Raw genomic sequence first — 13031 nt, 5'->3', positions numbered from 1 at the left:
GTAGCTGGGACCACAGGCGCATGCCACCACACCCACTTGGGTAATTTTTGTATTTTTTGTGGAGATGGAGTTTCACCATGTTGCCCAGGCTAGTCTTGAACTCCTAGGCTCAAGAGATCCGCCCACCTCAGCCTCCCAAAGTGCTGGGATTACAGGTATGAGCCACTGCGCTTGGCCTTTTCTATTTTTAAAGGAATTTTAATATGAAGTGGGTGTTGTATTTTTACATGTGTGTTTTTGGACACCAGTGAGATGATCTTATGGGTTTTTTTAATATTTATCTTAAAGCTATATAATGAATAAATAATTTCCTAATATGGAACTATCATTGTATACTTGGGATATACCTTACTTGGTTATGAGGAGGTATTCTTTTTTTATTTTTCTGCAATAATTTATAATTTTTATATTATTTATGCTAACTGAGCATGAAAGGTTAGATGGACCATTTCAGGCTTCTCTACCTGACCTATATCGTCTGAACGAACTGACCCCTTTTAACATAAACACTGAAAAGGGAAGCAGTCCTAGTTTTTAGTGGCACTGGTTTAAAGGAGTGCCTTAGCTGCTTGGCTCCATCTCATCCTCTCATCTCTGGGTGAGAAGCTGTCAGTGGCCTCTTCAGGACCACTGATAATCAGTAGGTCCCAAGTCGTCTCTATGGGGAGTCAGAGGCATATGATTCTCAGGCATCATCTGAACAAGGTGTCTATCATAAACTGAGTATAACAATCCTGTCCCCTAACCCAGGCTTAGTCCTTTTCTGATGTTTCTTCTTTCCACCTCCCTTCTTGTGTCCACAGAGCATGACTTGCTCTTAATAACCTCTTCTAAGGTTGTGACATTATAAGCAGAGGCAGCTGTGTCTGCTGCTTCTCCCCGCTCCTCTTCTTTTTTGCCTTTCTGCCTCTCTCACTCTTACCCTCTTTAACAACTCCTGAGATGCATTCAAAGAAATAGGGAGTTTAATCTATTTTGACTCAGGTGCTTGAACTTACTTAGAAGGCCTTAGAAATGAGACATCTCAGGAAGTAATGAAGGTTAATTGGAGTTACAGGGGTGGGCCCTGATCCGATAGAATCATTGTTGTCATGAGAAGAAAGCTGGCTCTGACCGCCCTCCCTCCCCCTCCCACCAAAATGTACCAAAAAAGAGGTCGTGTGAGGACACGGTGGGATGGTGGCCACCTACAAGCCACGAAAAGAGACCTCAGAATGGTCTACATTGCTGGTACCTGTATCTTGGATTTCCCAAAAAAAGTTGGCTGGGTGTGGTGGCACATCCCTATAGTCCCAGCTGCTCGGGAGACTGAAGCAGGAGGATCACTGGAGCATCGCTGGAGCCCAGGAATGTGAGGCTGCAGTGAGCTATGACTGTACCACTGCAACTCCAGCCCAGGTGACAAGGCAAGACTCTGTCTCCAAAAAAAATAAATAAATAAAAAGTCAATATTTTCCAAGGTTGGTTGTTTTGTTTGTTTTCTTTGTTTTTTGCATAGCACCACTTACTATTTATTAATAAAACTTTTTTGATGTTGAATATGAGATATTTGAAAAGGCATATTCTGCATTTTAGTTCTCCTGGTATTTACCTGGGATCATAAAATTTAGAGAAGATTGCTCTTTTTACTTACTCCAAACTGATCTTTTCAAGATCTTTGCCAAGGAAAACCTACTTTAAAAAAAAGAAAATTCCTTCAGCTAATGTTCCTCATGCTCACACCTGGAGATGCATAGGGTATCCCTCATTACTTCATACTGAATGTGAAAGAGGCCTAGCTTTCATCAGTTGGTCCTCTGCCTCAGTGAGCAGTGAGATCATCCATAAAGACTGTGAAATAGGAAGTGGCTGTTGATTTCCCTTCTTAGGTTATATATTAATCCAATACTCTGAATGCCCATGGAATCATAAGTGTTCAGTGGATGAATCAATGAGCAACTTAAGGGATTTACAATTTAAAGAAGCAATTTTATATGAAGTTCTTCAGGCAAAAGATTTAATCAATGGTATCAGCCATTTAAAATGCAGTTGTATAAAACAGCTCTTTTTCCTCAAGAAACTTAACATTCTTCTATGGTAAAGGCAAAGAAGTTTATGGCACAGTTTTCACTAAGAGAGAATAGCAATATTTGTCACAAAAATTCTTTAAGATTCAAACTTTAAAAAAAAAAAAACCTTAGTACAAAATATTGACATATTTTCTATTCAAGTGCCTTTGTGGTTAAGCCTCTTTTGCACAGTATTATGAACCACATATGTAGCTCTACTGTATTTTGTAATGGTGAGATTTCCTCATTTTAAATTTTGTTGTGAGTAAAGAATATGTTAAATATCTATAATACGTTAAATATATATGTTTATGTATTTATAGGTTAAATATAACATGTTAATATATAGGCTTTTTTGTATTTTATCTTTACACACAATGAAGATGACTCAGTCTATTACACTTAATTTTGAGACACTGCATTCTTCTAAAAGTAAACAACTGAAAATTATTTTTATTCTCTAGGTTGTCCTTTGCGGAGGGTCTTCTCGAATCCCAAAGCTACAGCAACTGATTAAAGATCTTTTCCCAGCTGTTGAGCTTCTCAATTCTATCCCTCCTGATGAAGTGATCCCTATTGGTGCAGCTATAGAAGCAGGAATTCTTATTGGGAAAGAAAACCTGTTGGTGGAAGACTCTCTTATGATAGAGTGTTCAGCCAGAGATATTTTAGTTAAGGTATGTCTAGCTTTTCTATACTAGTTGAAGTATGTTTAGCTTTTCTATACTTTCCTTAAAAATAGTAAATTAATTGCCGTAAGTTTTTATACATAGCATGATGTTACAATAAAACCCTGTATACTGGCAGAGGTTTTAAATTTAGGTTTATAATCCTACTTTTAAGGAATGTCTTATATTCTTTTAGTTAATATTTCTCTAACCTGTTAGTTTTTTGGAAAAATAAAAGTTAAGTATAATATAAATCATAAGTTAATATAGATAGAGGTATGTTTCAGTATATTTTTAAATACAGTGGAGTGGGATTTAGGATTATTTCTATTTTCTTCTCTTTGCCTAGTGTCCTGATTATCAATAAGAAATATATATCGCATTTATAATGGGAAGATTTTTTTTCAATTGTTAAGATAAATACCAAAGAGTATGCACCTTGTTTCCTGCTAACTAGGGTGTGGACGAATCAGGAGCCAGTAGATTCACAGTGCTGTTTCCATCAGGGACTCCTTTGCCAGCTCGAAGACAACACACATTGCAAGCTCCTGGAAGCACATCTTCAGTGTGCCTTGAACTCTATGAGTCTGACGGGAAGAACTCTGCCAAAGAGGAAACCAAGTTTGCACAGGTAAATACATAAAGTTAGACACATTAAACTGTTCAACTTTGCTTTCTGGATTAGATTTCAGTTCAGTATCTTAATACAAAATGTATATATATAAAGGACACCAAATACATTTTTATGAAGGATTTTATGAAGGCTCATTTCTGAAAATGAACTTGTGTATACTCATTTTTGAAAGAGGGAAGGAATAGGCAATTTTAATTTGAAAGAGTTCTGGGTATTTAGACTGCTTCTTTGTTGTGCTCTTGGCCTCCCTTGGTAGTTAGGTAAGTGGAAGGGGAGAATTTTATTTTTTTGGTTCATGCTAAATGCACATTATTGTATGCATTTTATAGATGATTAAGAAGTTGGCCTGTGATAGCAAATAACCTTTATTTTCTTGGTCAAGCTAGGGTTTCTCCTCAAGTTGGTTTCATTTCTGAGCCCATGACATGCTCTTCCCATTGTGCCATGCTGCCTCTGAGACAAGATAGGTTTGCTTTTTTAAAATACCATGTGCCTATCTCATACTATATGACCCTCTGTATGCTTTACGAAGAGTGAGGTAGAGCCATGTTATTTACTTAGAAACATGCCTGAGAAATGCAGTTGCATTAAAACACACACACACACACACACACAAACACACACCCACACACACACACACACACAGACTGCAGCACAGTATTTGTATTACAATGCCATTTGTATCTAAATAAAAAGTCTGGGAGCATGAGTGTGTGTGAGGAGGTGGTGTATGAGTAGGGGTGCATTTTCAGATATCCATGCATTTATACAGAAAATATATATAGGTACTTAAACCATATTCCAGAAACTTCACAGTAGGTAAATAAGTTTGAAGGTACCAAGAGGGTTTTTTTGACTTCTGACACTTTATACTGAATTTTTTACAAACAGCACAGGACATGAGCATGAATTACTTTTATAGTACAAATTAAATATAGGTAACAAAAAAGAATGTACTTTTTTTTTTTTTGAGACAGAATCTCGCTCTGTTGCCCAGGCTGGAGTGCAGTGGCACCATCTCGGCTCATTCTTATTGCAAGCTCCACCTCCCAGGTTCACACCATTCTCCTGCCTCAGCCTCCCGAGTCGCCGGGACTACAGGCACCCACCACCACGCCTGGCTAATTTTTTGTATTCTTAGTAGAGATGGGGTTTTACCGTGTTAGCCAGGATGGTCTCAATCTCCTGACCTCGTGATTCGCCCGCCTCGGCCTCCCAAAGCAGTATTGTTTTTTAAAAAATATATGCACATTCAGAGAAGTCCAGAATGCTTAGCTTTTTTGAGAAGACAGGGTGTTTATTAGTGATGAGGTATCGTGTGTGTGTGTGTGTAAAGAGATACATATCTTTAGTTCACATATTTAATTTTTTTTTTTTTGAGACGGCAGCTTGCTCTGTCACCCAGGCCAGAGTGCAGTGACATGATTTCAGCTCACTGCAACCTCCACCCCATGGGTTCAACTGATTCTCCTGCCTCAGTCAGCCTTCTGAGTAGCTGGGACTACAGGCATGCACCACCACGCCTGGCTAATATTTGTGTTTTTAGTAGAGACAGTTTCACTATGTTGACCAGGCTGGTTTCGAACTCCTGACCTAAGTTGATCTGCCTGCCTTAGCCTCCCAAACTGCTGGGATTACAGGCATGAGCCACTATGCCTGGCCACATATTTTTTTTCTAATTCCAACAAAAGAGTAATGAAAACACACACATGCATAACATGCCTGGGCTGCACCTCAGACTTACCAACTTGGAATCTATTGGTAAAGTTTGAAAAGCACTTCCACATGAATTGGTTTGTGTGTGTCTAAGAACCTTCCCATGCACCAGGTTTTTGAACTCAGATGGCAGTCCTAGTATTTCCTTTGCTCTTCTCTCACACTTCCATTACCTTTTTCTTCACATCCTCTCTGAGACTCCACAGCTGCTGCTACTATATCCTAACTTAAAGATGCCAGGAGGAGAGTTAGCCACGTAACACTGAATTTGGAAGAGAATCTTTCAGAGTTCCCATCTGTTCTAACCTTATTTTACAAATGAGTAAAACAAGGTACTTAGTATAACTTAGGTTATTAAACTTGAGCTTGACTAAGCCTAAAGTCACTGCAGAATTCCATATCTGGTTTCTTGATATACTATTCTTTAGGAAACTGAGGAATTTTATAGTAAATTCATTACCATCTCTTACAGATATAATCTTAGTTGTACAAAAGAGTTTGCCATGTTTTTAAGTAGGTGGTTTTCCAAGTGTATTTAAAATGCTTGATTTTTTTTTTTTAAAGTATATATAGAAAGGTTGCCAAATTATAATTTGGATGTTACTGGGAATGGCTTACTTACCAAAAAAGAAAAGTAGCCTTTATTTTCTGAGACTAATAGTACATCTTAGAAAAAATCATTTTAATCTAGGACATGACATTTAGAAGGGACAAATGCATTAATTATCTTATGGGCCCTCCTTCTGGGGGAGACATTTCAGCTTAACAAAGCTTCACTCCTATTCTCTGAATTCTGATGCAGTGGTAGGAGAATTGAAAACTGCCCTATTTTAAAAAGGTTTGTTTCAGTGGTAAATAAGCTTTGGTCCATTGCAATAATTGATACATCAGTTCATTTATGTCAAAATGCTGAATTCTCTTCATATTGTTTTTGCATAAACAGGTTGTACTCCAGGATTTAGATAAAAAAGAAAATGGATTACGTGATATATTAGCTGTTCTTACTATGAAAAGGTAAAAAATTCAACTTCTGTTGTTAAGAAAATTCAATTTGATACTTGACTATTTTTTGATTTTATTGATTTTTTCACTGTCATTCTAGAAAAAACATTAAAAACCTACAGAGGTTTTTATCAGTGAATTACATTTTTTGCCCCCAAAATTACTATATTTTACAAAGAAAAGTCATTTCCATCTTGAATATTTTAGGAATTCTTTATTTTGCCTATCATCAACCTAAGAAACTGATGTGTGCTCAGTTGAGATGTAATTTACCAATTTCTAGTATAATTTTCTAAAGTTTATATAACTGTTACTATTTGCCCTGTGAAAGGGTAAGTTTGTTTCTTTATTGCTAAATTTTCTAAGAAATTTAGAAAATTTACATGCAAAATTTTTCTAAGAAAAATAATTTACGAATTAAATTCAGCTATTGCCATTTTCCTAACCACAAGCTATCCATACTACTATGTATTACAAGTAAATCCTTTCCAAATTAAACTTAAAAGACAACTTACTCCATAAACGATACATAGCAAGAATATAGAATTCATCAGGGTGAGTTTGCCTTGACCTAGTCTTGAAAATAGCATGCTGCATCTGGAGCTTATATAAAGTCTTAAACCTAAGGTGTTTGTCATCATGGGTTTTCAAGAAATATAACCATGATCTTAGTGGTCTGGAAGGAAGTTCCTAAGAATAACTAGCTAAATATAACATATGATACTTACTAAATTTACAGACACTGAGATTGTGTGTATTCTTTACATTAATACCCTTCTTTTGAAAATTAAAATTAACCCTTGTTTACTGAAAGCCCTCAAGTAACTTGTTACAGACTTTGTTTTTATAACATGAGCTTATGAAATGTTCTTTATTTTTATGTCTGTTTAGGGATGGATCTTTACATGTGACATGCACAGATCAAGAAACTGGAAAATGTGAAGCAATCTCTATTGAGGTAGCATCTTAGTGTTCTAGAGAAATCAAGAATTTTTATAAACAAGAATATCAACATTTGGTTTTGCGTATAAGTGGCGTTTGTATTAAAATACTTTTTCAATGAACTGTATAAACTATGTTTTATTAAACTACAATATATCAGTAAGTGTTGCAACCCTTCTTTGTTTTTGATGTACAATAACCTCTTATTACTGGGAAATATACGGAAGTTTTTTTTTATCATGAAGCTGCTTAGAATTAAACTGAGTTGGTTGAAAGAATTTTCTATGACATTTAATTTTAAAAGATCTTCTATTGGTTCTTGTTAGATAACCAAGAGAACAATTAAAAGTCATTGACAATAATTGAAAAAACTTGCAGGACCATATACAAAGTAAGATGACTTTTTTTGTTTGTTTTTGTTTTTAGAGACAGGATTTTGCGCTGTCACCCAGGCTCAAGTGCAGTTGTGGTATCATATCTCACAGCAGCCTCGAACTGCTGGGCTCAAGCAGTCTTCTTGCCTTAGCCTTCCATGTAGCCGGGACTACAGATGTGCACCATCACACCTGGCAAATTTTTTTTTGTTCTGTTTTGTTTTTTTGGAGAGATGGGTCTTGCTGTGTTGCCCAGGATGGTCTCAAACTGCTGGTCTCAAGTGATCCTCCCGCCTTAGCCCCCCAAAGTGCTGGGATTACAGGCATAAGCCACAGCCATTTTTTAAGTAAACTGATAACAACTAGGAGAGGGGCTTTTACTTTTTACAGTTTTGTTTAGTTTATTTCTTTTCCTCCAACAAACATGTTTTTCTTTTGAAATTAAAAGATCTCTTTAGGGCAGGGCACGGTGGCTCACACCTGTAATTCCAACACTTTGGGAGGCAGAGACAGGTGGATCACTTGAGGCCAGGAGTTCCAGACCAGCCTGGCCAATGTGGTGAAACCCCATCTCTACTAAAAATACAAAAAATTATTTGGGTGTGGTGGTGTGCACCTGTAGTCCCAGCAACTCCAGAGGCTGAATCCCTTGAACCCAGGAGTCAGAGGTTGCAGTGAGCCAAAATCATGCCACTGCACTCCAGCCTGGGCGACAGAGTGAGACTCCATCTCAAAAAAAGAGAAAAAAGAGAAAAAGAGAGAGAGAGAGAAAAAACCTCTTTAGTTTGAAGAGAAGGCTAGCCACATTCTGTCTACCAGAGAATATTCACTAGAGCCCTGAGATCCTCAGTGGGTTCCAATGAAAACTTATTCATGTTGGCTGCTATGGAGTTAGTTGGTAGTACTCTTCTAAAAGTTTTTAAAGATCCAGAAACAAAACTTAAATTTTTTCATCATTATTTTACATCAAATTATTGACAGAATTATGAAGAGAATTCAGATATGATTTTAAGTCCACAGAGTCTTTAAATACAGAAGCAGCTTTAAAGCTGTACTCTTTGTCCTAAGTTAGTAGTTATTTCTTAGGATCTTTTTCCAAAGTTATAGAAAATTTTAAATAAAAGTGATTTTGGTATAAGCAATTCAGTGGCTTCAGAACATAGGAAAACACCAACTGAACTAGTTTTACTGCTAAGTCTACATGCTTTCAATTATGCTTTGAAAAACTGTTTTAGGATTTTATTTTGTGGTTATCGTTAGCTTTTAAAATAGATCTGGGATGCCAAACTATGTCCAGTGATTCAGATCTATCTCACCCCTGTTTTCGTAGATAAAATTTTATTAGAACACAGTCACACTCTAATTGTATATGTGCTGGCTGTGGCGGTTTTCACATTACAGTGGCAGAGACGAACAGTTGCACAAAGGCTGTATGGCCCACAAAGCTTAAAATATTTACTGTCTGGCCTTCTGTATAAAAAATTTGACACCTGAAGTAGATTATTGAAACTTATAGAATAAAATAACTTATTCTAAAGTTTTCTTCCATATTTATTTAATGCTTTACTTACTTGGCTCCTTTCCCCACTGGATTATTAAGCATTTGTGAGAGCAGAGACTCTGAGTCTTAATCACCATTTTGCCTCGGCCCCTACAATAGTACGTGAGCATAGTGGGTGTTCATAAGTGCTTATCAAATAAATGAATTATATGGAAGAAAAAATAATGTTATCTTTGTATGCTACAGGACAATGGCCAGTGAGTACATCTTTTGTATATTTTATGGTTTGTTTAGAAACATAAGGAAGGAAAGGAATAGCACTGCTGACCTTATTGGTCAGCTTTGCATGTTTGTTTGGTTGTTTTCCCCTAGACTTACCCAATTTGAAATTGTCATCAATAAGTCCTCTACTGCCTAATGAAATTCTTCCACATTTTTTCGTACCCTCAGGTGACAAGCTTTTTCCTTGTGAATTTTTGAAAGATTTGCCAACAAATTTTTCTAGTTTTTTTTTTTATTTTTCAAGGTGAAAATAGCTTTAATTTTTTTCTGTTTATAAGAATGATATATAGTCAATATAAAATTCAAATTCCAAAACAAAAAAATATAAAACATTCTTTATTCTATGAGTACCTTGATAATCTTTTCATGTACTTCCCAGTTATCTTTGTTACATCATATGTATGTCATAGCAAAGATAATTAGGAAGTACATGAGATACATGAAATTTAAATATATTCATGAAATGCAAATGTATTTCATGAAATTTAAATATGTATATATTTAAATGTGGGGAAGTAGTCAAGTAAGTGAAGTATTACATAAATATGGAAGAAAATTTTTGAAGAAGTCATTTTATGTTAGAAGTTTCAATAATCTACTTCAGGGGTCAAATTTTTTATATAAAAGGCCAGATAGTAAATATATACATATTTAAACTTAAACACTTTTACCACCAAAAGGTTATGTCAAATTATAGTTTTGCCTATTTACATCTGACATTGTCTGAAGAACAGAGCCAAATATAAAAATAGGAAGAAATACCTGATGTGAAAGTCTCAGAACGTGTCTTAGTTTGGACTGCTATAATAAAGTACCATAGTCTGGGGGTGGCTTGTAAACATCAGAAATGTATTACAGTTCTGGAGGCTGGAAGTCAGATCAGGTGCTGGACCAGGATGAGGGCTCCCTTTTGGGTTGCCAGCTATCTTTATAACCTCACACGAAGGATAGAGGGCGAGAGAGCTCTGAAGGGTCCCTTTTGTAAGGGTGCTAATCCCATGCATGCAGGCTCCACCTTCATGATCTAATCACCTCCCAAAGGCCCTGCCTCCCAATACCATCACCTTGGGGGTGAGGATTTCAACACTGGAATTTTTCAGAGATGCAAATGTTGAGTCCTTAACAGGAGGCCACAAAATATTCATCACAAACTGAAAGCTTTTATATGTATAAGAATTCTTAAAAGTACCAGAGCATAAAAGTTCTATGAGAAAAATCACAATATCTAAAATGATGAGTGACCATATAATATAATACTGTTATTTGCTTGAATTCATTATCTCATTTTAAAATTTTGATCTCATCACAATTCCATGAATAGTTGTACTGTGTAGAGAGTAATATGGCATGTGTTATTTCTGTTTTCCAGATAATAGATTCAGAGCAGTTAAGTAAGTTATCCAAGGCTCACAGTAAATAAATGGTGGATTTCGAACTAACATTCAGATGCTTATTTTGTAAACTTAATTTTTCTTGATTGCTTACTATTCTAAGCACATTACATGCATTATTTCATTTAAATTCACATTCTTAATCTAGTGTTCATTCTACGATTCTTTGCCTCTCAGAAGAGAACGTTTATTTCAGTAGAAGAGGAGACACTCCAGAAATCATGTGGTTTTTGTGAAAAAAATACTGGGAAAGGGTCATGACTCTCTACTTTTCCCTTGAGGACTCTAGTGTGTGTCTCTCAGTGGCTTTTTATTTCTCTCTCCATTTATAGCCAGGATTTACCAAGACCCTCAAATATTTCAGTCCGAGGACCCCTTTACAGTCTTAAAAATAACATTTGGAGAACCCAAAGAGTTTTTGCTTGTTACATATACATAAAATGTAATTATATAACTATATAAGTAGTTACCACATGGAAATTAAAACCAATTTTAAAAATTATTTCTAAGTAACAAAAAAGTTAATATGAATAACATTTTTATGAGAAATAACTTTTCTAAGACAAAAATTTAGTGGCAAGGGTGATATCTGGGGTTTTATTTTTTGTTTTTTGTCTTGAGACAGGGTCTTGCTCTGTTGCCCAGCCTGGAATGTAGTGGTTTGATCATAGCTTACTACAGCCTCAAACTCCTGGGCTCAAGCGATCCTCCCATCTCAGCTTCCTGAGTAGCTGGGACCACAGGCATGTGCCAACACGCCCAGCTAATTTTGTATTAGGGTTGCCCTGGCTGGTCTCAAGCAGTTCTCCTGCCTCAGCCTCCCAAAGTGCTAACATTATACGCGCGAGCCACTCTGCCTAGCCAAAAGCAGTATTTTGTATTTTTTCAAGTCTCTTTAATGTCTGGCTTAATAGAAGATAGCTATGTTCTGGTATCTGCTTCTTCGTTCAACGTGTTGCAACATTCAAATTGTGTAACCTCTGGAAAATTCCACTGTGTACTCATGAGCCAAGGCAGGCAGGGAACATGTTGGTCTGAAAATAGTTCTGTGCTCATGAACCCTCTGAAGGGTCTTGGGGTCCCCATTACCATACCTGGAGAATTCCTGCTCTAGATAGTAAACACGGTGCTGAATGTTGGACAGACAGGACCTCATCTATGCGCTGGAATGGATGAGATTCAAGACAAGAAACAAAGGAAACACTGAATTTACAAAATGGTGCGATACATTCATTACGTAAGTTTTTACTGAAACTAATCAAGACCAAAGAACAAAAACTAGACAAGATAATTGCAAATTTTGATAAGTGCTTTTTAAGGATTCAAAGTAGGGCTAAAGAATTAGGTAACATGCTAGGCCTCTGTCAATAGGTGGCGTTTAAGCTGAGACCCAAGTGATCTGAAGGTACCCATGTAAGGAGGGGAAGGAGCCTGTCCTCTGAACCGGAAAGTAATTTACAGCTGCCTTCAGTGATTTGCTTTATCCGCTGCTCCTCTCACTGGGAAGTCAGCTCCCTGAGGACTGGGTCTTTTGTCTTTCTCATCCGCTGCTATATTCCCAGCACCTATCAGATGCCTGGCACATAGGAGATGCACAGTAAAAGATTTCTGGGTGAGTGGGGCCGAGGAAAGGCCTGGAGAATAATGAGTAAAGGGGAGTGGCACAAAGTGAGGTTAGAGACAGGATTCCAATCACTGGAGGTTTGAGTTTTAATGTGCTGGGAAGTACTTAAAGCGGGGGGAAAGGCCTGTTCCTCTTTATATTCTAGGGTCATTTTTTCAGCTGCCTAGAAAATGGATTGAATGGGAGCAGTGGTGGAAGTGAAAACAGTTCAGCTGTTGTAGGACTTCAGTCAAGCAATGATGGCCTGGACTAAGGTCCAGAAGTGTATTTTTCTGGATATGTTCAATTGGAGATGTTTGTGCAACACCTAAGGGCATATGTCCATTAGGCACTGTGGATATTCTAGCCTGGAATTCAGGGCAGAGGCCAGGGTTGGAGACAAAAAGTTAGGAATCTCGTGTCAAGATGCAATTTAAATCCATGGGAATCGGGGCAGTCACATAGGGAGAGGGCGGAAGAGAAATGCAGTCCCAGGGCTACAGTCCCTTCCCTGAGGAACCCAGGCTGGACTGAGGAAAAGGAGCCAAAAAGGGATTCAGGAATGACCAGTGAGTAGCGAAGGCCGCTCCTTGGAGGGCTCTGAAAACATACAGGAGAGGCAATGAGTGCTTGGGGTCGGTTAGGAAGGGAGGCTGTATCTTAAAGGGCCTGAAGGCATAATCCTAGATAGACTACGCCTTAAAGGGCCTGGATGCTCTTCCAGGTGATAGGGTTGGATAGGGCCTTTTATTCCTTATATCAAGGTAGTGAGATGCTCATCGTAGAAAATGATTAAATATGTAAAAACGAGAAGTTAAAATCACTTCGAAAGGCTGTATTTCGTTATTTTCCTATACATTTTTTTTCCTA

At 37.2% G+C, this 13031-nt stretch overlaps 1 protein-coding gene across 2 annotated transcripts in view; it reads left to right on the top strand.

The window, feature by feature from the left end:
- HSPA14 (heat shock protein family A (Hsp70) member 14) overlaps window positions 1–7188 on the top strand; it is a 32036-nt gene extending 24848 nt beyond the window's left edge. The window contains exons 10-13 of one of the 2 annotated variants that reach the window (XM_009214021.4): window positions 2513–2725; window positions 3174–3347; window positions 6010–6080; window positions 6960–7188. In XM_009214021.4, the coding sequence (XP_009212285.2) occupies window positions 2513–2725; window positions 3174–3347; window positions 6010–6080; window positions 6960–7038 (537 nt within the window). In that variant the 3' untranslated portion in view covers window positions 7039–7188. The remainder of the gene's footprint in view (window positions 1–2512; window positions 2726–3173; window positions 3348–6009; window positions 6081–6959) is intronic. The other variant, XM_003903403.5, reaches the window with a different exon arrangement.
- Window positions 7189–13031: the final 5843 nt, after the last annotated feature.

This window comes from Papio anubis, chromosome 11 (assembly GCF_008728515.1).
Source record: "Papio anubis isolate 15944 chromosome 11, Panubis1.0, whole genome shotgun sequence".
In the NCBI taxonomy this organism is placed as follows: Eukaryota; Metazoa; Chordata; class Mammalia; order Primates; family Cercopithecidae; genus Papio; species Papio anubis.
The sequence above is the reverse complement of the archived record's forward strand: the minus strand, read 5'-3'. Positions and strand labels throughout refer to the sequence as shown.